Here is a 26,030-nt window from a genome sequence, read left to right on the forward strand (position 1 = left end):
CATAGGCCAGGGTAAATACACCGCAGGAATGGTGATCCAAAATGGGTGGGCTTTCATCTTACTGTTGAAATGCTATGACAGCTAAAACATTTATCGTACTGCATTTAAACTCTGGTGTGTTTTTACCTTTAGTTTGGCGGAAAATGACCCTAAAATTCAATTTGGCAGTTCTGCTCCTCTGGATGCAAGAATCTCTAACCTGCCACTAATACACGTACACACTTCTGTCTCCTTGTTCATTCTGTCAACAGTCTCTGGTCGGCTTGTAATTAGGAAGTATGCACTTTACAAGTCAAACATGCAAACAGACGATTCAGGGATGTATCAATCATAAATAGAACAAATCTCAACATTTTCCTTAAATGTATTTTTTGGTTTACATTCTTCACAACCAAAGTACAGTGTGACACACACACACACACACACACACACACACACACACACACACACACACACGTTTGTCGTTTGTCTGAATACAGGTTTTGTATGTGTGACTGCTGTAATGCCGTCTCTCTCTCTCCCCTCAGAGCCCTAAACTGGGCTGGGCAGGATAAACCCTAGAAAGCTTCCACATGTCCCTGACCACATCTGAAGTGCCCGCACCCTGTGCCAACACATGTGATGCCCGCAGCTCCATGTTCCAGAAGCCGTGGTCACAACCCAAACCTGCAATCTCCCCACTGGCCAGTGCCACCCCTTAATCTCGGACTGCTGCCATGCCCACCCCAAAACAGTCAGCGGAGAGGAAACAGCTAATTAGTTCACCAGATGCCCAAACAAGAAAGATGAAAGTGCAAGTTCTTTGAACATGATAAAATGCATTGCTGTGCTTCCCAGGGCGTTCAAAGAGTGGGTTTATTGCAACTTTCCAGCGTAAAGGTTTAGAAAGTTAAACATTCTGCTACCTCAACCTTTTCATTTCCATCTGCCACAACCACACAGAGAGGGCTGAAGGCTCACAGCACAGCCACTCCCTTCATTACAGTAGGACTTGTCCTTAATCTGGATAGAGTTCAATTCCTTAATGCCACTGCTTGGTTTAGTTCACCCACAAGAGTAGGCTCCTTATCAGAACATTAACACTGTTGTCAAACTTTTCTCCTTTGGAATGTTTTCTTATATCTCACTTTCTGTGTAAAAAGCATTAAGAGAATCTGATGCAACTTTCTACACTGTGCAGTGGCAAATTACAATCACTGACAAATGTCAGACCGTGCGCTGACAAAATTATCATATTGTTATTGCACCGACTTAATTGTCATGTTCGTATAAAACTGACAAAATGATCATATTGTTATGACCACTGGAAAAAAAAAATCTTATCGACAGCTCATGTAGTCTAAAGCACACAGCACATGTCATACTGCAATGGGTAATGCAAAAGGCCACCTTGTTGCACATGGGCAGTCGGTGCGTACAGTGGTCCAATTTAAATACACTCACATCACACAGAACCCTGGGACTATGCAGATGCAGAACGGATAATATGAACTTAAATCAAAACTTCTGATGAAATTGCTAATATCTGTAAAAAGGGGGTGACACGTTTCCAGTTAGGTTTCAGGCAACAGGGATAGTATTGGGTGAGTTACTTGGACATTGTAATCAATTAATTTGTTACATTTCTTAGCCCAGCTCTGCGTCCACAGCCTCAAAATCTTATAAATCCAAAATTGCCATAAGACAGACCTTCTTATTCATTTGTAACATTACCTGGAATGGACTGATGCAACCAGCAATATAGGAGCAGTAGCTACTTTGGCTATACAGTGCAGCCTTGTCTCACATGTCGTCAATTTCCAATGCAATTTTGATAATATTTGTAGTATCCTCTAAGATCATATCACATGCAAAGCACAGAACATTCCTTTAAACATGTTTTTACACAGTGGAAGAAAATGAAATCATCTCTTCCTTTAGCGGTAACTCCTTTTTCAACTAATATATGGTTTTGTGACTCACTGTGAGACTAAATAACTGGTTTAGATCAACAATTTTGTCAATGTGCTGACAAAGAAAAACTCGAGACCGAAGATTTTAACCCTCAAAAGCCTTTCCACACAAAGCCATGATTGATTCAGCTTGTGAGATTCCCAGATAAGAACAGAGGAGGGGACCTTCCTGCTCACAGTCCTCTACCCTCCCAACACACAAATCCCACTTCTAAATAAAAATGCCTCACTCCGCTCCTTTTCTTTTTCCTGTGTGTTGTCTGAGCTGCAGCTTCAATGGAAATGCCCTCTGCTCTGGGAGAAACAAGCCCCATTGAGTGAGACCTGAGCCTAACACGATAGGGAGGCCTTTCCCCTATTGAGCCCCTCTCAACCACAGCAGATCAGACACGGAGACAAAAGCCCACAGGCCTTCCAACAGGGAGAGGGCTCAAATGTTTGGCACGGAGATACGGCCTGGCAGAGATGTGTGTGGCCACAGAGCACTTCTCTATTCAATGCTGTGTGGGAGAGGGAGGGCTTTCTTTTCACAAGAGGCAGAGCTGAAGCACTACAAGAGATGGCCTTCTTGTAGGACTTGTTTATCAGTAAAACCACTTGCTGAAAGTGATGTATAGTGATAGCCATCTTAACCCCGCTTCCCCTCATTTATCTGTCTCGCATTCATGTTGCATTAGTGCCCCTACAGCTTTTTTAATGTCTTCCTGGATGTTGAACTTAACAATTCAGGTGAAGTCAGTGATATTTATGAGGCATCTTGATGCAAAATGTTCCAGTGTTTCATGAGGTTAAACAGAGCAAAGGAAAAGTAAATGGAAAAGCCCATTACAGTAACAGCAGGTAAACCACATCAGTCCCACTGAAAAGCAGTAAAGAGGTTTAAAAGGTGTTAACGCAGGGCGTTAATCAACATTTTAAACACAGGAAATGATTTAGGCTGATACTTCTTGGGTCCCAAGTCAAGTCCAAGTAGAGTAAATGAAGTAGAAATATAATACCTTCTGAAGTTAGCAGTGGAGCTCTTTATTTCAGGTGAGGGAGGTCGCCGCCCCTGTAAAACACTGCAGGAAACCCTGGAAGTCTTTACATCCAAATGAAATGATCTGAGGTATCAACTGTTTTCTGTCTACTGGTCTGCACTGCCAAACACACCTCATCTACATGCTCGTGCAACGTGATTGGCTTCTGCTAAAAGTATGTCTGTTGTCAGGCAAAGAAAGAGTTGATTCACTGCACGCATTTTTATAACAACGTTTTTAATCTTCTGTCATTGAGAGGATATCACGTTATTCTAAGTCAAAAGGGTAAAGTCCGTGAGAAGTAGGGTTGGGTACCGAGACCCGGTGCTTATACGGCACCGGTGCCTTAACGACCGTTATCTACCGGACCGAATAGCAACACGGATTTCGTTGCCTCATTTCGGTGCCACTTAAATGCCTGTGCTTCTCTCTGATGCTCTGAAACAGACGTTAGAGGCAACCGAAACATCGCCGTATGTCAAGCTAGTTAACGCTACACTTGGCAGCAGGTAACGTTAGCCTACCGTTAGCTAGCAGCTGGAGTAAACACGGTTAAAATGCTGACAGCTAAACGGTGTAAAAGTTTGTCTGTATTTCACTGTGTAGGATTCCAACACCGAGACGTACGACAGTCTGTAGCTGCTGTTGTCTGAAAAACAACACAGATGTTGCGTTCACTTGAAACTCACCTCGCCAGCCTTGTGCTGCATTCAAAGTTATTGTAAAATACCTTTTTCCCATCCAGTGGTTGTTTTTGTCATTTAACAGGAATTTTACTGGTGAAATAAGTTATTACATTTTTAATCAATGTATGTATCTTTTCTGCCATGGCAAGCATGCTTTATGCTGTCATAAGCGAGCAGCGTGCCGCACTTAATGCACTCGACAAAGCCAACACATATGTTGTCACTGCCCACGACTTGTTTAAAATGGTTCCATCCCTCCGACTTTCCTCCAAACTTGCTCAAAGTTAATTCTCCTAGCTGTTTTTATTTTTTTCTTTCTTCAAGCTCCATGTTACACTTAAGCTACACAATACAGCACAGCAGGCCCGCTGTGATGCATGTGAGTGGAAGAGACGCTGTGCATGACACGTTGCATTTTGTAACTTTGTAGCCGAACTTGTGCAACTTTGTACACATTTGTTACTTAGGCCTAAAAATATAGGCTATATAATATTTCTGATTATGGCATAGCTTTCTCCCCACCCAATTAGGCTAATAAAGTAATGATTAAAAAAAACACAAATGCTTGATCAAGGCCCAAGGATAGAGTCGGGAAATATCAGCCGATATTTCCCGACACTATCCTCGGGCCAAGTTTGGGCTCGGGCAGAGAATCTAAATTCTAATGCACATTGATGGTCACTAATGCCCCAAAGGATGTCATTACAGCCTGGTTCGCTGGTGCAGTGTTCTTGCTCATTACTGGACCAATTTAAAAGGAAAATTGGGTCCAGGGTGAGAATACAGAAATTTCCCCTTTAAAGAAGGATTTCGGATAGACTGCGGTGGCTCTATGCAGAGCTTACCATGTAGCCTACATAAGTGGCCTCAGGTTGTGCACTGGTGTGTCTGCGTAGTTCTAGTGTACAGTATCTCTTTAAGAGAATAGCAGAGCCGGTATGTGTGCATGCTGGGGAGGGTGTGGAAGAGCGAGTGAGAGAGTGACAGGTATTAGCTTCGGAGCGAGTACCGACTCTGGCGGCGGAGGTGGAGAAACTAAGTGTTCTTTCTGACCACGGTCGGAAAGCTGTAGCAGGAAACGTTAACCCCTTCCTTGATTTCATGTTGTTTACGTAGAAGATGAACATGGAAAGGAGTAGAGGGAAATGCGATGCTACCAAGCCACGGCCAAACGGACCAATCACAGTAGTTGCTGTCTGTGTGCTGTCTGTCTGTGATTTACCGCAGAAGCATAAATTAGGTCATATCACTGACAGGTCATTAAGTCACTAACTGTTACTCAGATTCTCCACTGGGCACGTCTGCGCTGCGTTCCGGCTGCGTTCCGGTTTTATTCCGTCCTCCGCCACGCGCCATACCACACCAGTAGCATCTCAGAAGCGGAGCGTCTTGCTGCCCGACTCGCAGATTTGATTGTCTCTGCAAGTACTTTACAGAACAATCCTGTGTTTATTAAACTAGTATCTATTTCAGGAACAGGAGTCTTCTTCTTCACCCAGAAAAGAAAAAGGATATTGAAAAGAGCAAGAGACCGTCTTTTTGAAGCGTGAAGGCTACCGTAGCTGTAATACGTACTTTGAACTGCGTGGCGTGAGAGAGTTGATTGATATATGATCTCAGCGCTAGATGGGAGAAATTCCTACACAGTGGACCTTTAAGCATTGACTTAAATGGCAGTGATTGCTGTTATAGGTTGAACAAACCAAATTAAATGATGCACTGTACTATAAAAAAACCTCCACTGACTTATCTTGTTGGCTTTGCATAACTCTTTGCATGTACTATGTATTTTTTTGATAAACCTGAATCTAAGGGGTGGATTCACCCCATGTAAGTTGGTTTACCTGCTACTAGTCTGGATCAACGGACTTATATGCCTGTATTCCCTTCACATCAAAAACAAGCTAGATAGGTCTGGCAATGTGAGACTAACCTGCTGCAGGCCTGCTTGTAGGCTACATTAAAGTGAGTCAAAGTGTGATGGTACTATATTTTCACCACTTGGAAGGTAGAGAGTGGAAAACCTTTGGCAGTAAAGTGTAGAACCTCTTCAGCGGTTGCCAATATAAAAGTTGATTTTGAAATGAAACTGTGGGGGGGCTAACATTTGCATAACATTCAACAGGACTGTGAGAAAGTCATCTACAGCGGTTGAGTTCGCCCACACTGTTGTTACACCATAGTGTATCTGGATTCATTTCTGCTGGTGATGTCAGAGCACCTCAGACCTTCGTTAGAGTCTGAACTGCAGCTGACCAAACAGGGAACAAAGGACTGCTGAGGTTGTTCCCATAAACACGGCCATCCGCACCATCTCCTTTACCCCAGTATTACCGCCACGTGTTCTCCCCACACTGCTCCAGGACTCCAGCAACACACTGTTTGGTACAGTTAGATGTGCAGCATACAAGAGGATCTGAGTTTATCAGTCGGTGCTAGAGCTGCAAAGATTAGTTGATTAATCAATTAGTTGTCCACTATCAAATTAATCTGCTAAACTATTTTGATACTCTATTAATCGAATAATGTTTGATTCCAGCTTCTTAAATGTGAATACTTTCTAGTTTCTTCTCTCCTCTGTGACAGTAAACTGAATATCTTTGAATTGTCGACAAACCAAGACATTTGAGGACGTCATCTTGGACTTTGGAAAAGCACACTGATCGACATTTTTCACAATTTTTGGAAAAATTTTTATTTATTTATTTTTTCAATTAATCAACAATCAGACAATCGTCTGATGAGTTCTCTGGTTTGGCCGACGGTTACCCGCACTGGGGGAGTCTCTGGCCAACAGCTGGAGGAAAGACTGAGTCATATGCCTCCCCCGTCTCCCTCTTCGCTCCAGTATTTATAAACACACACACATAAAAGCATACACACATATACACACAATGCAAAAAATGGTGATGTTAATGCAGATTTAAGCCAAGCCTTTATAAATATACTCATGATTTTGCATCCAGACATAAAGTGTGTACAAACAGGTAGGTACACTCTCTGATGTTTAAAAAATACACACACACACACACACACACACACACACACACACACACACACACACACACGCATAAAGCCTCCCTAAACCCTGATTCAGGACACAAACAGATGAGCGGTGAGTCTATTTAAGCCTGCCGCAGGAGAAGACCTACACTCCACGACGTCCTCATTGTCCAGCAGCACACCGTGGCGTCCTCTTGTTTAATCAATATCGGTGTGTCTAGACACTGTAAAAACAGCTGGTGGGGGTAAGAGAGTGGATAGCCCAGTGGAATGACAGATTTATCCCATAGTTATCATAGTTGGGATTAGAGGATAGAACCCAGAGATGAGAGAAATAGCAGGGTGAAGAGTGACAAAAACAAAGAAAAGAGCGGGAAAGAAAGAAAGAAAGAAGGCGGGGGTGCTTTTTTCTGAAGGCCAAAGAAAAACTGATCAGGCTGCCAGCGTCTAGCTGGTGGGGTGATTGGATGTAACGGAACACTCAGACTGGGCCAGTATTCACAGCTCTTTTAGGATGTGATCGGCCAGCCAACCAGGTTGGTTATATAACAGCAAAACTACCAGACTCTCACCACCACCACCACACTCAGCTCAGCCTCTCTCTGGTGCTGCCACGTAGAGAGAGAGAGAGAGAGAGAGAGAGAGAGAGAGAGAGAGAGAGAGAGAGAGAGAGAGAGAGATGCTGTGATATGGTTTGAGCTGAAATCAAAGGAATCATTTGAAGCTGCACTAGGCAAGATTGGTTGGCAACTTGGCACAAGTACACTAGTTTTAGTCGTCCAAGTCAAAACCTAGGAGTCACAAAAAAAAGAGCTTCCCAGCACATTTCAAATACATATCCACCACAGAGTAAGGTCACTAGCAGGGAATCTCCCTAGAACACAGGAAGCAATTAACCAATAAAAGTACTATGAGCACTCTATCCACAGAAGGGTAAGCTCATCAACGATGGTTGAACATCTTCCATGCCGGCTACTTCACAACAGATTTATGGGCCTTTCATACAGCAGACATGGGTCTACTGAACATGTGTTTAACACGTTGAACTCATTGAATAATATGAACATGATATGCACATTCACCAAAGTCATGTCAGGTGTTTTCTGTTTTGTGGGTCATAGCCTAGTCTACAATAGGTGTTTTCACACTGCATATTCTTAGCCCAGGGCTATAACGGCTATACTATTCACATTGAACTTCTACGACAACAAAAACGACACAAATTCCAGTGTTCACTTTAGCCCCGTTTGACATTGGCAACTTTAAGCCAGTGGCGTCAGACTGGGGGAAGAAAGGGGACTTAATATACAGGGCCGTCATGTAAGGAGGGCCCACAAACATACCAAAATGAATAGCCGTGGATGCGGGGAGGGGCCCATAGGAAATGCCTATGTACAGGGTCCGGAATATGGTGCTACGCACCTGCTTTAAGCACCGTGTTTTGTCAATTTCAGGGGATAACCCCGCAAACTCGTTAAAACAGGTGCTGTGAAACAGGTGACGTTCCTTACGTTCTAAAACCAGCCGCTGGCAATTTGACAAGCAGAGCCGCAAGCCAGATTAAGTCGAGCTGAGATGTGCCAGTTCCCACCACTGCAACTTTTCCCTGCAGTGTTCTGAAACGGTTTCGTCTCGTCGCGAATCTTTGGTCTGAACTGGACAAACAGCTCCCTTGGCCCCAGGCTTGTGCAGTTTGACTATCCAATGCATATCATGCAAGCTGTGTATGACAACCAATCAAGCCTAGTTAGATCACACCAATCCGTAAACTATGGGGAGCATTTTCCAAATTCCCAAACCTCATTTACTAGATTTTGGTGCTGTGGACAATGACACATTATTCTACACGCGTCTCAAATTTACTCCGAATATTTTGACATTTGATTTAAAACACTGATCCCCCGGTGAAGATGCATAGTGTGTTCATGTTGATGTCTGATTAAAGAACTAGTTCAGCAACCTTGAAATAGGTCTATTGTTATTCTTCCTGACAGTTGTTTCCATCAGTTGGGGAAACAGTTAAGCAATCAGAGAATAGTTAACTGGATTAAGAATAAGGGCGTCCTCTTCATCATGGAAAATAGCAACAGGAAAATGGCCACAAACGTGTATGTGATTGATGACGCTCTACAAGTTGTCATAAGTCAACTTAAATAGCAACTCTTTAATCAACATTTCTTTCATCAATGTGGAAAAGCGTTCAGTTAACCGCTGCCTACGCATCAACTGAAAATGACATTGGCAGGACAAATATGTCAATAGCTACTGATATTTAACTGAACACAATACAGATACACAATAAGAAATTGACACAATGAGAGGAGTAAACTGAAACCGAATGGCCATTGCAGTGTTTGTGTGACAGGGAGTAGGTTATTTCCAGGGACAGAGTGAACTAGATCAGTGGTTCCCAACCTGGGGTCCGGGGACCCCTCAGGGGGGTGGCAAAGATCACAGGGGGGGCGCAAGTCTTTATCTGGTTTGAGGTTGAGGTAAAAAAAAAAAATATTTGCACATGTTAAACAAATTACGATAATACACTAGAATATATAATGAATACAAAAGTCTGTATAAAAACTATGTATTTTTGTTCTCGCTTAAAATTGTAGTCAGGCTACTTAGTAGGTCAAACCTCCGGGACCTCTTAACCTGGGACCCTTGCTGTCATCAGGTCAGCTGCTAGCTGCTAGCTGCTAGCTGCTATCATCCCGCCACGGCATCAGTATTTTATGAATGAAACATGGCGGAGAAACGTAAAAGTGCTGATAACTCCTCTCTATCAAAAAAGAAAGTAAGGCTCTATCTCGAGAGTTACCTCCACTTCGGTTTTGGAGGGGGGGCTCAGCTTTTCTTAGACTTAAGTAGGGGGGGCGCCAAGGATAAAGGTTGGGAACCACTGAACTAGATGACCCTGAACTGATCATTATAGAACAGCAAAGGGAGGAAGGGCAGAGACACATTCACACCTAAACACAACACCAGCACCAGAACAGTGTTGATAATATGCATCTATATACTGTACTGCACTGTATATAAATGGATGACAACTAAGTCACTTGTCCCTTTCTTATAATACCTATGTGTGTTTAGTGCTTGCTGTTGTCTGTTAATAAAATTGCAAAATACAAAATGTTCACCACCAGTGCCACAGGAACAGAAGGTGGGAGATTGAATTGATTTACAGCAAAAATGAAGTCTGATTTATGGTACTAAACAAGATGAGGGCGCCTCTCCTTTAATGCAAATGCAGTAAGTTTTCAAAGCGTCTGGTTTGTGTCAGTACTGAAGGCTACTGAAGATGTCCAGAGATTTCCCATAGAAGAAACACTTAATAAACAACTGTAAATTGGAAAGGCCAAGGAGAGTTTTACTGGAGACATGACACCAACCAGATCCCACTCCCTGCTTCTCTGGCTGTGGGAGTGAAGCCCAAGATGAACAGATTCTCACTGACTCCTCAGAAGTTAGATTCTACCACAACGGCCAGCTCAGGGCCGCTGGATGGCTGCTTTCACCCAGCCACAGCAGGCGGGGTTTGGACTGTCCCCTCAGATTACCAAAAAACATGACTAGGACATGGTTTAGGAGGTGAGAGTGCGATGTGTGAGAGAAAAGGCTTAAGACGGGATGGAAGAAAGATGGAGGGAACGTTGAAGAAAAAGGAAGGAAGACTAAAGGACAGAGAGGAGAAGAGAACAGGGTTTGAATGGGGAGACAGACTTTGATGAAGACTGTCATGGTGACCTACATATACCTCTTCTATGAACCTCTTCTATTTTTTTCTGGCTGATCTGGTGATCAATGAATTTAGGAATTTCTTGCATGACAATGTTGACGTTTCTAGGGACTAAAGAGACTGTCCTCCCTCAAAAAACGCTCCCATATGTCGTTCGTTCAAGCAGAAATTACAACTCATATTTACGTTTATAGTGGCGGTGCCCTCTAGTGACCGTAGTTGTTATGAAGGGAGCAAAGCAGATAAGAATGTGACAAAGTAAGTTTGGCGTCAAGCAGCAGGTTGGGGTGGTCAGACAAACACAGGACTTTCACCCAGGAGACCGGGATTTGTGTCCCGTTTGAAAATAAAAGTAATAAAGTTTTTTAGCTTAATGGAACAAATGGAGCTAGGTCATGTTCAGCCTCACGTGCGTAACCGGAAGTGAAGTAATGTCTGATTTTAAGCCAAACCACGATGTTTTTCTAAACATACCTAAGTAGTTTTAGTGCCTAAACATGACCAAACTTCGACCGTTTCACAACATCCGTTACAACCGTTACGTTCTCTGGTTTAGATACAGTATAAGGACGGAAAACGGGCGCTACCCTCCTGTTGGTCATATTAAAGGCTAAAAATAAACGACCTATATCATTGTATGGTTTTGAGGACTTGGAACTAAATATGTTATTTGCAGCTCCAATCCAAAATATTGGTGTTGGCCTTTGAAAACCACTTCTGGCCAAACTTTAAAGGAGATGGAAAGAGAGTAAATGAGCAGGTGTTAAACGTCAATAGTGCGATCTTTAATGGTTTCCAGTGCACATTCCGTCCACACGCCCAATTTAGTGACGTATGATGTGTTCTCATGAGCTCTCTTTCATTTTTACATCAGAGTAAGATGTTAAGTGTGTGTTGGAGGAGTGATAAAAGGGAAAAAAGAGAGAAAGAGGGAGTGAAGGGCAAAATTAAAGCATTCATTCATGCCCGTCTGTGCATGCATAGTGTGTGTTCAGTCTCACTCTCTGCGCTTGATCTGCAAAACATACAGCAGCCAAGACTCTAAATGGAGGCAAGCACTGGACTGGTTCTTATCAAACACCAATACTGCCCCTCATGCTCAAACTGTTGACCCGCCCCCTTTAACTCTACAGTACCCCGGAGACTTTTGTCCTCCTCACTTATATAAATAATCTCCGGCACCCCACCCATCTCTTCTCTTTTCAAGGAATCACCTAGAGAGACAGAAAGGGAGGAGAGAGTGTGTGCAGGCTTGAGAGCATGGCTGGCGTCAAATATTTTGCACTGGATGATGGGATATCTCTCGTACAATGGGGGGGGGGGGTCTCGGTATTAGTGTCAATCATTCAAATTATACACCCATATGGAGTCGGTCCACAGATGTTCTTGGGTTTCAAAAAGGCAAATTTTGCGGGTTCCATGGTAAACTTAAATCATCTTTTTAAAGAGCTACACATTGGGCCCACGCTTCACAGGAACTCATTCCCTGATTTCGAGGAAGCAAGTCTAATGGCATCACTGCACTTATTGTTCCTTATGGCCATAGCAGTCATCCTACACTATATAAATTCTATAGGCATTAGCAATCAAGTGGAAACAGAAGCAACATAAGAAGGGCCACCTATCCTAAAAACAGTCATCCTGCTGTGCTACACAGCAGCTCACATATGACCTCACAGAAATGTGACCTAAGCTGTGTCCTAATACCAAACAGCACACTCATTCTAACCAGACTTTGAATATATAGTGCATTTACAAAATAGCTCTATTAGATGACTTTTTCATCATCACATACAGTTCATGCACAATAGAGTAAAGTATGTAAAAAAACATTTCATTCTCAAAGATGTCATTCATGTTTTGGATAAGGATGGAATTATTCTATATTTCTATTCTATATATTGTTAATAAATCCCTTTAAAAAGCTCTAGTCCATCTCTCGATACTATCTTAGGGCGTTTTCACACATACCTCATTTGGTCCGGACTTTCGGACTTTTCAGTTTGATCCGAACCAAAATTAGAGGTGTGAAACCTCCCCCGGACCACGGTCCGGATCAAAAGACCAAATTTTGGTCCGACCAAAAGAGGTGGTCTCGGTCCGGACCAAACTGAACCATGGTCCGGTTTGTTTACAGTGTGAAAGCATTTTTTGGATGGTTCGGACTTTCAGACCAAATACAAGGAGCTCTGGCAGGCTCTCCTCGTGTTACAAGACCGGGGAAGCTCCTTTTTAAGGAATAGCTCGGTGCTTAGTGTGTAGGCTACATGAAAGAGAGAGTGACGGTGACTACGCTCAGAGGAGACAGCTGTCGGCTCTCAGAGCAGAGAATACATCAGCAGTTTATTTGTTAAGTGGTAGTAAATGTAGGCTACTGTGTAGGTTTCCGTTTGTCTCTGAATAAATTCTCCAGAAAGTTCCAGTGTCTTGCTTCTCAACATCACAACAAAACAAAAAGAGCCGCGGCAGTAGGGGAGAGCAGCAGTCAGCTGAAAAAACTCTGACACAGAGAGAGGAGACGAGAGGACGGGGAAGCCTGTCAACAAACCAATCAATTATTAAGCATCTGGAGACGCAGCTCACGTATGTGATGACGGCAGGACGTAGTTTTGTCACGTATAGATCTTTAGTGTGCTTGCATAACTGCCGTGAAACCAAAACTTACCCGATCAAATGTATACAATGTAACAAAAACATGAACCTTGGTCCAGACCTTGGTTCGGACTTTCATGTGTGAAAACGCCCTTAGTTCCCAACCCTGTGGCACTCAGCTATGAGCTCATTACTGAAGACACTTCCAAAGACAGCTGGGCACTGTAGTTTTTAGCAAACGTTATTCAAATTTGAGGACAGTTTTCACTCCAATAAAAATACAGATTAACTCAAATAAAACTTGTCACCCACTGCAACAGTGCAGCTCATTGATGAGTTCTATAATGGAGCTCTATGGCACGGAGATGTATCAGGCCTTAGCTACACAGACACTACTTTTAGTTTGATCAATTCATTGTAGGTCTAACGCTTTTGATCGCATTTGTTGAAAATAATAAAAATATAAAATATCATGTATGTTGTTGTTTTTTTAAAGTAGACACTATAGTCCCACAAAGCAATGCACAATGATGGTGGTTTATCTTTGTTTGATTGATATCTGTCAGCAGATGTTCTGTCCAGTATCTTTTTATCTTGCATACTAACAGCCAAAGCAGTATAAAGATTAGTATGTAGTGCATAGCACATATATGTAGTTTTTAATCAAATTCAGCATCTTCTCAAATACACAGAATAACGTGAGTCATCTGAGAGAGATTTTTTACTTTAATTGTAGTTTTACACTATACAGATGTCTTTCATCATACCCCAGAAAGGATTCCAAACTGAAATCCTTTATGACATCCTATATTGTGACACCTTAAAGGCCACTGTGCATTATGTCAACTCATGCAAACATTTCAGATAAGTATGAACTGTGAATACATAAGATGATGATACGTCAACATTTTACATCATTGGCTTTCTACGTGTCTACGAGAATTCACTTTTTGGTAGTACAGCAGCAGCAGCAGCAGCAGCCAGGTTGTAGTGCCCCTGCAGCGAGTAGAGGTTAAGCAATTTCCTGAGGTGACTTTAGCGCAACAGAAACCTGAGCCCTTTAGCTGCAACCTGACCACACTAATCAATTCTGCTGCCAATGTACTTGTCACTATTTTCATCAAAGTGTTGTCAAACAGCTTTAACTCTAAACACATTGCCTCAACATCCAGCAGTGTTGATTTCTCTGACCCACTTCCCTAGAGATGAATGTTCACTGCTTTCTGGCTGGGCTTATATCTGCTATGTTTAAGACAGGGACAAGCATGAGGAATTATATCATCTCATCAGGGATTCCTCTGAAACTAGAGCCAGGGAAGCACATCAAATTATTCAGTGGAGCAGGCGGCTACGTTAGGCTGACACACGGTTAGCACATGTTCACTGGAAGTCAAAAACAAATGTAAGCACACGGCTACCAAAATGTTTGTGAATTTTAGACAATGTACACAGTGTGTCAAAATAGTCTGAAAAGCCCATTGGTTTAGACATTTGCTTTAATATATATACTGTATATAAAAAAAAGCAAATCTATACATCTAAGTGGTACTCTCAACATTCAGACAAGAGAGAGTTAGAGAGTTTGAAGCCGTAATGTGAAAGTGAAGGTAGGTCAAAGATGTCTCACGCACACACACACACACACACACACACACACACACACACACAGCAAACAAAAGGTCTTTAAATGACCCTTTTCTCCCGGACACACTCCTTACTTTCAGAGCTTCACACATGCCAGAGAACCATACCCTAGCTGGCCTCTGCCCTCTGATGCATAGGACTCTTTTTTTCGGTTCAACACATGACAGGTGCAACTTTGTTTCCTTAAAAACTTCTCCTCGGACAATTCACAATTCTGAAAAGTAAGATTAAAAGTTTTCTTGTACACAGAGAGTGAATGGGAGGTTTATTTATGAACTCTGCCTTCTGCCTGCAGGTGTAGCATTGATGAATGGAAAACCCTGCACAGCCTGGTGCACATTAGTTTGTATGTGTATGCTTGTATGCATGACTGCACATAATTGTGTGTGTGTGTGTGTGTGTGTGTGTGTGTGTGTGTGTGTGTGTGTGTGTGTGTGTGTGTGTGTGTGTGTGTGTGTGTGCCAGAGACAGTGAGAAAGGTACTAAAGGGAACCTTGAGACACTCCAGAGCTACCTTAAGGTTGGTCTACACTGTGTTAAAAGGAAGTTCCCTCTCTAGTGGAAATTCCATTACAAATGGCCACAACTATTCTCCTGTAACGATTTCATCGTAACACAAACCCAAGTGCAATAAATGGAAGAAAGATTACATTTTTGTTTCTGCTATTCATTTAACATCTTTAACCTACAGTATGGGCAATACTGTAATATTGCTTGTAGACCAGTAAAATGAACAGGATAAAAAAGGCAATCAAATGAGTAACTCAATGAGTGCTACTTTATGGTAATATTTGGATTTCTAACCATGCTCACAGTGTGGCTTTAGGGATGGCAATGTCGTTCTGTCTGTCGGTTGGTCTAGAGTAAAATATCTCAACAACTGTTAGATTGGACTGAAATTTTGTACGATGTATCCTAATGACTTTAGTCCGGACTTTTGTGGCTCTGAGTGAATTGTCTCAAAAACTATTGGATTAATGGTAAATGGTAAATTGACATTCATGTCCTCCTCAAGATAAATTGTCATAAACCGGGTGATCCCTTAACTTTCGAGTGCCATGATCAAGTCAAAATGTTAATGTGTCCAATACTTCTGTTTATGACCAAAAACATGCAAAGCGAATGGTATTTCCATCAATGTCCAGCAAGGATACAACAGTTTGCTCCTGAAAAGGTACCTGATAACAAGGTTTGCCCATTTTCTCTGATGATTCCTATCCTGATGTAGGGCTCGTTGGTCTAGGTGTATGATTCTCTCTTTGGGTGCGAGACATCCTGGACGAGCCATTTTCCATAGCATGTCATAGTAGGAAAAGCACCAAAGCTTTAAATATGGCACAATTCAAGTATGAACAAATTTCCTAAAAGCATGCCTATCTAGACCGGTTACTGTATTCCCTACCCCAGGGGGTACCAAAAACGTAAGACGATAAAACTGTGGACAAGTGATGGACAGAAAAAAAATATATGCAAGAGTCTGCACACCAGGTAATGCTCCTATGAAATATTTATTTAATTACCACCCAGTAAATCATTACAGTGAGCCAGCATGCACAATAGGACCCTAAAAGGGAAGCAGCTAAATGGAATTCAGCCATTCTAAATTTCATTATTTACACAGTGCTTTTCCTACTGCAACATGTCAAAATGTATTCCACGAAAAGGCTTATTAAGACCCCCAGTTTCATTTTTGCTGCAGTCAAAGCACAATGTACATGTAATGCCTGTACAGTAACAGTCTTTTCCTCGTGGAAAGTTGTGCTGTTATACTTTTGTTGCTCCATCTCTTCCATAATAACGTGCTGTAATGGCCTGTATCCTGTAATGGCTTCGAGGCAGTCAAAGACAGATCACTTTCTCCTGTCTCTCTCCTCCTTGTGTTAGAAGGCTATAAGTGTTCAGTGACAGACAGGACTTTTTTGAGCCCAATAAACCTGCCACCTGTATAACATACCAGACAAATGGGTCATTCAGTGCAATACGTAAGACAACAGCACTGAGGCTGATCATCACCAGAGAAGAAAAAGACAATGTAGTGCACATCAATGTAGCCTAGAAGATCCAGAGAAGACCCAAGGGAAGTCACAAAGTGTACACTGAATGTGAACTATAATGTAATTAAGTAAGACATTTTACTGAAATAAATGCATGATACGGTACACCAAATTTATGACAAGGTCTGTAATATTTGTTAAAAGTGGGACAAGGCTTAAAAACATCCCATATATCTACAGTAAATCATATGTCTATGATTGAAGCCTGTTAGGTGGTACTGTAAGTAGTTTGCTACAGGAAGGTTAGAATTTATAGTCCACGTCTAATCTTTACATTTGCTTTTGGTCCATCTTTCATAAAAGGCACAGGAAAAAGTGCAGGAATGTATAGGCCATGGATGTCACATAAAACACACAAAGAGATTGTTAATAATTTGTAGAGCAGAATGGAAGCGACACCTCAATGTACAGAGTACTACAGTGCAATGCCTCTGAAAATGGGCCAATGAGGTCAACAAATATTCATCTCCAAGGTAATATACTTATTTTTTTCTACTTTCTATTGATTTGCAGAACAGTAGATATCTCGCAATGGCTAATCACAATCGACTTCTTTAGAAAATATTAAGCAAAAGGTCAGTAAATGTTTGAACGGGAATTACATGGCGTAAAAGTCATTTTCCTGCTTGTACTAGAATCATGTTTTTTATTCTGCCTTGTTAGTTGTCCCCTACCAGGACTAAGCCACTGGGAATTATTTTTATGTATTTTAAGATGTTTTAAAGACATTTTGGTTACACTTTACTTGAAGGTATCTACATAAGAGTTACATGACACTGTCATGAACGTGTCATAAACATTATAAACAAGTCATAAACGTTTATGACATAACACTTCTTTTAGTGTCATTCGGTTTTTGTCATGACAAGTTATGGTTAGGGTTAGAGTTCATGTGTCATGACTGTGTCATGACAGTGTCATGTCACTCTTATGTAGATACCTTCAAGTAAAGTGTTACCGACATTTTAAACTACAGTTAAATTGGGGTGGTTCGGTGGGAAACTTAGACGTAGTCACATTTTCAAATTTCCAGTCAGCTTTTAGCACTGACTTAATGTAGGGCCCTATGAAATCTGTCTCATAGCTTTTTTTAATTCTCAATTTCAGGATTCCTTCCATGACTCTGTTATTACAGAAACTACTGGGCTCTACATTAATGCTCTGTGACTGGCCCCAACCAGACCCTCGTCACACTTACCACCGGGCTAAACAACTTTTCTGGGGGAAACCTTGGGACTGAATATGAAGCTAAATGTTTAGTCAGTGTCAATTATTTGCCCATGTAAGCTTTCACTTCTGAATATGATCCTATTCAGTGTAAAGCCATAGAGTACCAGGTGGCCCTTTGTGTCCAAATATCGTCTATTTTCTCAGCAAAAGGCCAGATGCCCCCCATCTGTTTCCTGCTAAAATGGCAGTCGTAGCAGGTTTCAAGAGGATTGCCTTGAGAATAAAGCCCTTTAAATCCATCCCTTCCTCTCAGGAGGAAGAGAAAGAGCACACATCAGCTCCGATTCTTCTCTTCTCAGGATCTTACTGCCTGACTAAGCTTTTCCCAATGAATGCCTCCCAACAAATGTGCCGTGTAAGGCCTGCATGTGCACTCTCATTGCTCAACAAATTCAGTCATTAGCAGGCCGAGGACTACAGCACTCAAACTTTGTTCAGAGGGCCAAACACATTAATCAGAAAGATAACTAGTGTTTTCTCAATCAACATTTCTGCACTGTGCTAATATTGCTGTTTGAGAGGAGCACTGAGAAAAAGCATGCTGACAACAAAATGAGGAGCAATCAAGGCAGAAACAGAGCGCTGTGTGCCGGCTTTTTAAGTTTAATTTCATGGTTGGTTTAGAAAAGGAGCTTGACCTATATATATATTATATATATATATATATATATATATATATATATATATATATATATATATATATATATCTCACTGTTGGCTTGAATAAAGGTCTTAATAAAACACTGCAGTGTGTGTGTTTTTCTGGTAGAAATTACATGTCATTACACTCAATTCATAAGTGAATGATTCAGGTGATTTTATGACCTGATAACTGCGTGTTAGTGTCAGGTCATTGTATTATTACAATGACCTGAGTTTGCTTGAAATTATATCAGCTAAGTGCTGTTGCCTACGTGTAAACAAGGTTAGCTTTTTGGCTAATGTAGCCTAGGACTCAATATGATAAGCTGTAGCAGCTATTAGCAGTTACTCTGGGGAAAAAACAGATTAACAGAAATAAATGAATACATCTATTTGTGCCATATTTGTACTGAACTATCATCTTTTGAACATATCATTCTGGATTTATTTGCTTGATATTTTAATACATGGTTTTATTTTATTTTGCTTAAATTAACAAGGCAGAACATACTAGCGAAAATAACTAGAGAAGCAATCTTGGCATAACGAGAACTAAAAACCCAGAAATGGTGTCTGAAGTTGTCGACTCCCCAGGTTTCACGAGCATCTATTCTAAAGCTTTCTAGATGGACTACAACAGCACATTTCTTGTCCTAATCTACCATTAGAGAGCAAACAGCGACTCTGCCTCTAGATTCCTTCTCACTTTCATGAGTCGTGATCCCCACCTGGCAAGACTGACCAAAAGGAGCGTCTTAAATTCCTCATCCTGAGCAAATATGAAAGTGCAGGGCTCCTTAAATCAGAAGGTAAATGTACAAACACGCTTGTTGGTCAAACAGCATTGGAAACCGAGCCGCTGTTGACTTAGGGAGGGCAGCCTTGAGTGGGTGGAGGTAGCGGACATGTAGGGTTCTTCAAACGCAGCCAATCCCCTTGAGGCAGCCTTTTCATGCTCCACTGTCCAGGTCCCTTAGGAGCCTGAGTGCTGCCGGGAAAATGTCCAAGCCTTCCAAGCCAATTCACTTTTGACTACTGGTGCTTCAGCATTCACTGGCCATGATCAGGTGAGAGAATGGGCCTCGACAGCCACGTCTAACTTTACAGGTGTTTGCGACTCCCTCCTAATGATAACACATCTGTACTGACTGCTTTTTCTTTATTTCCGTGTCTTGCACACAAGGTGCCTAACCCTCATGAGTGCATAAGGCACCAAAATGTGTTCAAACATTTCACAAAATTATAGGTTATTTTTACAGCTCCTTATTAAAGAAAATATTTGTCTTCTCTCCCAAGCTTGGCAAAAAAAAATCATTTCTCGAAGCACAACTCTCAATAATCAGCATAAATAGAGGTCATTTTACTAAAAAGTATATCTCTTAAGTCCTCGTAAACAGGACAATAAAACAACAAAACACTCTTTTTTCTAGAGAAACAACCAAGAGATTGCTCATTAGCTAAACCAAAAATTATAAACATGAGGCGAAATCCTAAACAACAAGATGTCTTTACTTGCACAGTGAAGTGTCCACTGGCTGAACTAGCTTATTAGCACCGGTAATCTCCAATTAATCTCTGTGTGGTCCCACAGAGAGCCAATCCCATTTTAGAGCCTGTCTCAAAATACCTGTCTGATTGTGTAGTCACAGATGGAACAACAATATTAAAACAACCTCAGCAACCAGGTTAATTACAGCTTAAACCTACATTGTGTAATTTTTTCAGTTGATTCTTAACAAAAAAAAAAAACTTTGTTCTTTCACAATTATGTGCCCATTCTTGTGTAATTACTTCCACCAACTAATCAAAGTATTCTCGTAAGCGTAGAATCTGACATTCAGAATCATTCAGAATACATACGAGCGAGTCGCTCGAATGACAGCAGCCATGTAGCGCCTCCATCTTTATAATACATTAGCCAAAGAGGGAAATACCTCCGCCTTTTGCCCTCTTACACTCAGTGGCACCGTGACGAATGCCAGGGGGAGATTACTCACCAGGGAAGCAAAAAAGAGTATTAAAACGACAATGCGACAGGCAAAGCAACAAGACCAAAGTTAATATTGGAGTGGCTGTTGTCACTGGTAGTTTCTGTGGTGACAGAAATGTCTCTTTTTAACCAAATGACCTCCTACTTGGCAGCTGCTTCTCTAAATGCACTTAACAGGAAAAATGTAAAAGAAAAGAACTTGTCTTCACTAGGCAAACATCACTGCTGTTAAAAAGCCCATAACACTGTCACCAGTCAGGCTGTAGCTCATGGTTAATGGTGAAGGGAACAGCTCTTTATTTCAGAGAGAAACAGCTTTACTTGGCGTTTGCCTTTTTTTTTAAACATCCTTGTTTGCGTTTGATCTTTTAGTGATGAACATCTGAAGTCAGGGGAGGGAGCGTTTGTTAACCATGTGGAAGATGAAGATGGTTTGCCCGTTGCAACAGAAAGTGGCAAAGCAAAAATCAATCCATGTGTCTTTACCAAATATTTGGTTCGGAAGCTTGGTGACGTATAGGGCCACTTTGCATGGCTATCCCAAATTAGTTGACTTTACTAGAAATTTGCATGGAAACCCGTTGCCTTAAACCGTTTAAGTTTTTACACAAGGTGAAACTTAACAGGTCAAGTTGTATCATCACAGATTGGTAAGTTGATGCAGTAGACAAATCAAGTTTACATTAGTAGTCATTATTAAAAATCATTAGTTAACATAAATTACTTTAGATTAAATACAATAAATTGTTTTAAAGAAACACTTGGCCCTATTTATCAAAACTATAGCAAGAAGTCATTCTTATAAATATGTTATTTCCTTTATAACAGTATAGTTTTAGGAACAATGTATTCGATACATTAGTTCCAGCAAAACAGAAAGGATGACAATATGTAGATTGTAATTTCCAACGTGCTCGGCATGGATCTGAGTGACCACACACTACCTCACTGCCCAGACCCCATCAGTCCCCCCCCAGAGTCTCGGTCATGGTGCAACAACAAATGTAGATAAACACGAACACTAAATCAACCGTACAAAACTAAAACCCAGGTAACATAAATGCACACCCAAAACATTAACAGAACATTATTAAAACACACTTTAACTAGGACAGAAACCGTGTAGAACATTTTTTTTTCTCCCATAAGCCTTTGCACCCCGCCCCTCCCATACAGAAACTTACCATCCTTAGTTATCTCTGCTTAATATGATCGGTGCACTGCATACTTAAGATGATTATTACAAACAACTAATGTCATTTAGTAATGAATATGGTTTTTAACAAAACATGAAAGAATAAGTAGTGCTAACTAACTAAATCTGGGTTTACAGTGTAGTTTGTAAACTGACAGTTTGCAACAAGATGAAAGTTCTCCTTTTATGAACAAATATATATTTGTACCATCAACTCCTGTCTCATAGCTGTCTACAAACCACTCCTCTTTTACGGAGCGGTTTAGACTTCGCCAAAAGGGGGATTCAATAAAAGTAGATATTAGCTAATAAGCTACAATAGCTTCTTCCATTTTCTACTCTACAGCTTTAAGTTCCCTCAAAGGTCTGCGCAGAACGGGCACCCGGATAGCTCAGTTGGTAGAGCGGGCGCTCATATATAGAGGTTTACTCCTCGACGCAGCGGGCCAGGGTTTGACTCCGACCTGCGGCCCTTTGCTGCATGTCATTCCCCCCTCTCTCTCCCCTTTCATTTCTTCAGCTGTCCTGTCAATAAAGGCCTAAAAATGCCACAAAAAATAATATTAAAAAAAAAAAAAATTCAGCACAGAACGGCTTACTATTAGTCAACGGCACAAATTAGTGTGTCAAAGTTCTCAAAAGTTGAGCTTGGCTTAAAAAAATGTGCGTGGATTTGCAGCTCTTTCTCGCACCATTAATACAAACTTCCTCATTGCTTTCATGGGGCTGCAACCACACATCATCAGTCGTAAAGATAGCCATCTCTCTGACCTCGGCAAAACCATTTGTACATCATGTTCATATACTGTCCACTTTGTTGCAGACTGCTGAAACAAAATACTCCCTTTAAATTCTTGCCGCTGTTAAGACATGGCAAGACCTCCACCACTCTAAAATAACAGACAAAAGCAGCATTGACGAGAAGTGGACGGGGAAAAGACAGGAGGGGCTGAAAGAGGTGGGATGCTTGAGATGAGCTTCATAGGAAGGTGATGAGGCTCAGACTGTCTCCGTCTCTCTGTCTGGGACAAGCTAACAGCTTCTCCGTTGTCCTCACATGAATGAGGACCACCTTACAAAAAAACACAAAAGTGAGCTGAGGAGGTACTTGGCTATTTAGAAGGACCTGCTGCTGAATAAACACAGCATCACAATTTTGTGTGTGTGTGTGTGTGTGTGTGTGCGCAGAGACAGTGGAATTGACTGTCTGATCCTATTACACTCAGTTTATTTGAGCCAGCCCTGAAGAAAACACAGATAAAAAGCACTTATGGGGCTTCAGGTTAAAACCTATTTAAACTGCTTTATGAACATTTCAGAGAATGTTTGTGTTTACGTGTGTGTGTGTGTGTGTGTGTGTGTGTGTGTGTGTGTGTGTGTGTGTGTGTGTGTGTGTGTGTGTGTGTGTGTGTGTGTGTGTGTACATGTACGTGTGCGTGTACTGTATGTGTGTGGTAAAGCTCAAGTTGGCGTTGGTTACTGAAGGGGAACGAGGGTGCACTTTCTTTCTGTCTGGCCGATTCACTCCAGTCCATCAGAGGAATGTCTGGTCACCAGCAATGCGTGCGGTCAACCTGGAACACCTGGCCACACCTGGGACAACCCACACACACACACACACACACATCCATGGAACTCTAAGGTCCACCTAGTGAGGGGGATTGACAAGTGCAGCTGCCGTGCATATAGTCTGAACAGAGAAAGGGTTTGTTCCAATTTCACCACTCAGTTAAACGAAGGCTTGTAATCTCTCTGCCAACATCATCGAGTTCAACCTCAACCATCAGAACCACTGTCATCCACTTCTAAAACAGCCTGTAATATACACACACTTTCACATCATTTCTGCCCCGCCCAGAGCCAGTGCAATGATGTCAGAATGCCCTGCGCAATGGTAAGACTTGAATTTGGAGACTTGACGTGGTCCTCTCATCTAGGCCTAACTCTCAGCGAGAAAATTAATATTTGTTTCGAAATGTCAAACTATTTAAGGACTCATGGGGTAAAACTTTAAATTTGTCAGAATTAATTTATTCGAATTTTCTGTGTGCCGATCTGGTGGTCAAATTCTGTTTTGTGATGAATCATGCACAAGTTGAAAGAGCTGATGGGTTTCCATTTCAAAAATTGATTGCTCGAATTAGCATCATTAAGGGCTCACTGTTTACTCCTCATCTTATGGAGTCAAGAAATGACAGCTACATTTTAAAACCACTGCTCAATCCTCACAAATACCCATCAGATGATGTGAGAGGATGTAAAATGTTGATCGTACGATGGATAGGGGCCAGAAAGCTGAGAGATTGATAAATGTAGAAAAATTGCCATGGTCCGTGGGAACCTTGGCTAGCAGCACAAACAAAGCATTACTGCAATGCTTCACCAACACAAACTGTCAGCACAAAGCTTTTATAAGTCTTGACTGTGCACAAAACAAACTTGATCCTTGTGTTATGCTGACACGATGACTCAGATGGAATCAAAGTTCCAGACTGCACTGACTCGAGCCAGCTGTTTTCTCACTGGCACCTTTTACCAATTGTGACATAATTCTATTAGAGTGCATGCACTGTTAAAAAACCCTTATCGGGCCTGGCTAGAAACACGACTGGAGCACATTATGTTTCACATGGAAAAACTCAGCAGATCGGTCGCTGTGCAGCAACCAACAAAGCATGACACATACCCAAAGGAATGGATTCAGAGAGCCACAGAGCTACAGAAACATTTCCATTTCAGAAGTCAAAATTTCAGCTTTTTTTGCCATCTGTTTGTTTGTTGCTAAATGTATTTATGTTGGCCTCATTTAAAGAAAAAGGCAAACCTGGTGAAGGAAAAAAAAATTATTCTTGGCACAAATGTCAATAAGTGTAGCAGCCAAACCAAAGTAAATCTAACATGAGAGGCTAATTACTTCCAGTTGCTAGAGTAGGTTATCAGGGCCGTCGCCAATTGGCATACCAGCACATCCTCAATGCCCAATCAGATACACTGTTGCTCAGCGCTCGCCAAGAAATGACATTCAGTCTTTCATCTGACCGGCCATCTTGCAATGTCATATGTGGAGCCTGTGGTTGCAAATGGGGCATCCAATTGCAGTGCTGTCTGGGAATGGGTCCATTTTATTCAGCGATCGTAGGCTCAAATGATGCATAATGTTAGTGTTTTTTAAGAAACCTCAATAAACAAAACATCACTGTTTAATCAAGGGGATCAATATGAGTTCTTGGGATTTAGTGCTAAAAGCATGAATGACAGCACCATTTCTCACTCAGGGGCCTATTGTATTAATGGTACGTGACCACTGGCAAGCGTCATTTCCACGCTTCCCATTCACTGTCTATGTGAGCAGGAAGCGGGGCGTCGAGTTACCCGCTTCTCATATGCATAAAGTTAAATCCAGGCTACTTTATGCAAATCAGGGGCGTCCAGCTCGACTCACCGCCCTTCGAAAACTCACGAAAATCTTTCAAACTAATAGATTTCTCACATGAAATGTTTTCAAAAACACATTCCGGTGAACTATTTTCGTAAAATAAGAGAAAGTTACCAAACGGGCCACGACCAAGCATTCATCTAATCAGGTTGAGCCATCACGGTTGAAGGAGGGTGTAGCCTGTTATCTTTGCTTGTCAGTGGTCATTGAAAAGACACTAGCGTGCAATGCTGGGAAGCCAGGCAATCCCTGCCGTCAAACAACGCCACGGTGGACATGAACCATCAGTCTTTGTGAGTCTACAATTCATTATTGTCAGGTATGATGGTTTTGTGTAAACAAGTAGCATGTGCCTGCCAGACAGTTGCTGTGAAACTGTAGAAGAGGTCAACAAACAGACAGGCGCTGCAGTTCCCATTCTCTCCAACCTATATGACTGACTGCACTTGTTACAGTCCGCGTCACCATCAGTACAGAGCCAGTGAATGGGCATCTGTTGGCTGCCGACACACCGACAGCTCAGTGCAGTGTTTGAGGTGAAACAGCATCCCCGATTGGGTGCTAAGAGCATTTTTAAGGAGGTTGTTGTTGTTGTTGTTTTTTAAAGGCCGTGGCAGGCGGAACCAGCGTCAGAGAGACGCACGGAGGGCCGGGATTCACACAGATGCCTCATTAATGCGTGATCAAGCAGAGAGACAGAGGAGGTCTGTGGAGCGTGGCCAGCACTCTCTTCCTCACCACAGAGAAGCCTTTCTACACCTCGAACCCCACTTTTTCTCTTTATTGCACAGTGAACACACACAAAACACACCTATAATATCCGGTTCCACCTCTGGAGAGGGAGGAGGGAG

General features: G+C 41.8%; 1 protein-coding gene across 3 annotated transcripts in view; it reads right to left on the reverse strand.

Moving 5' to 3' along the window:
• me1 (malic enzyme 1, NADP(+)-dependent, cytosolic) overlaps positions 1–26,030 on the reverse strand; it is a 117,928-nt gene that overhangs the window by 84,122 nt on the left and 7,776 nt on the right. The window contains exon 1 of one of the 3 annotated variants that reach the window (XM_036005880.1): positions 19,265–19,285. The exons of the other annotated variants lie outside the window; for them this stretch is intronic. Within the exon in view, the coding sequence (XP_035861773.1) occupies positions 19,265–19,270 (6 nt within the window). The 5' untranslated portion in view covers positions 19,271–19,285. Of the gene's footprint in view, positions 1–19,264; positions 19,286–26,030 lie in introns of those variants that run through there. 3 annotated transcript variants of the gene reach the window in all.

This window comes from Sander lucioperca, chromosome 10, assembly GCF_008315115.2.
Source record: "Sander lucioperca isolate FBNREF2018 chromosome 10, SLUC_FBN_1.2, whole genome shotgun sequence".
Taxonomy (NCBI): domain Eukaryota; kingdom Metazoa; phylum Chordata; class Actinopteri; order Perciformes; family Percidae; genus Sander; species Sander lucioperca.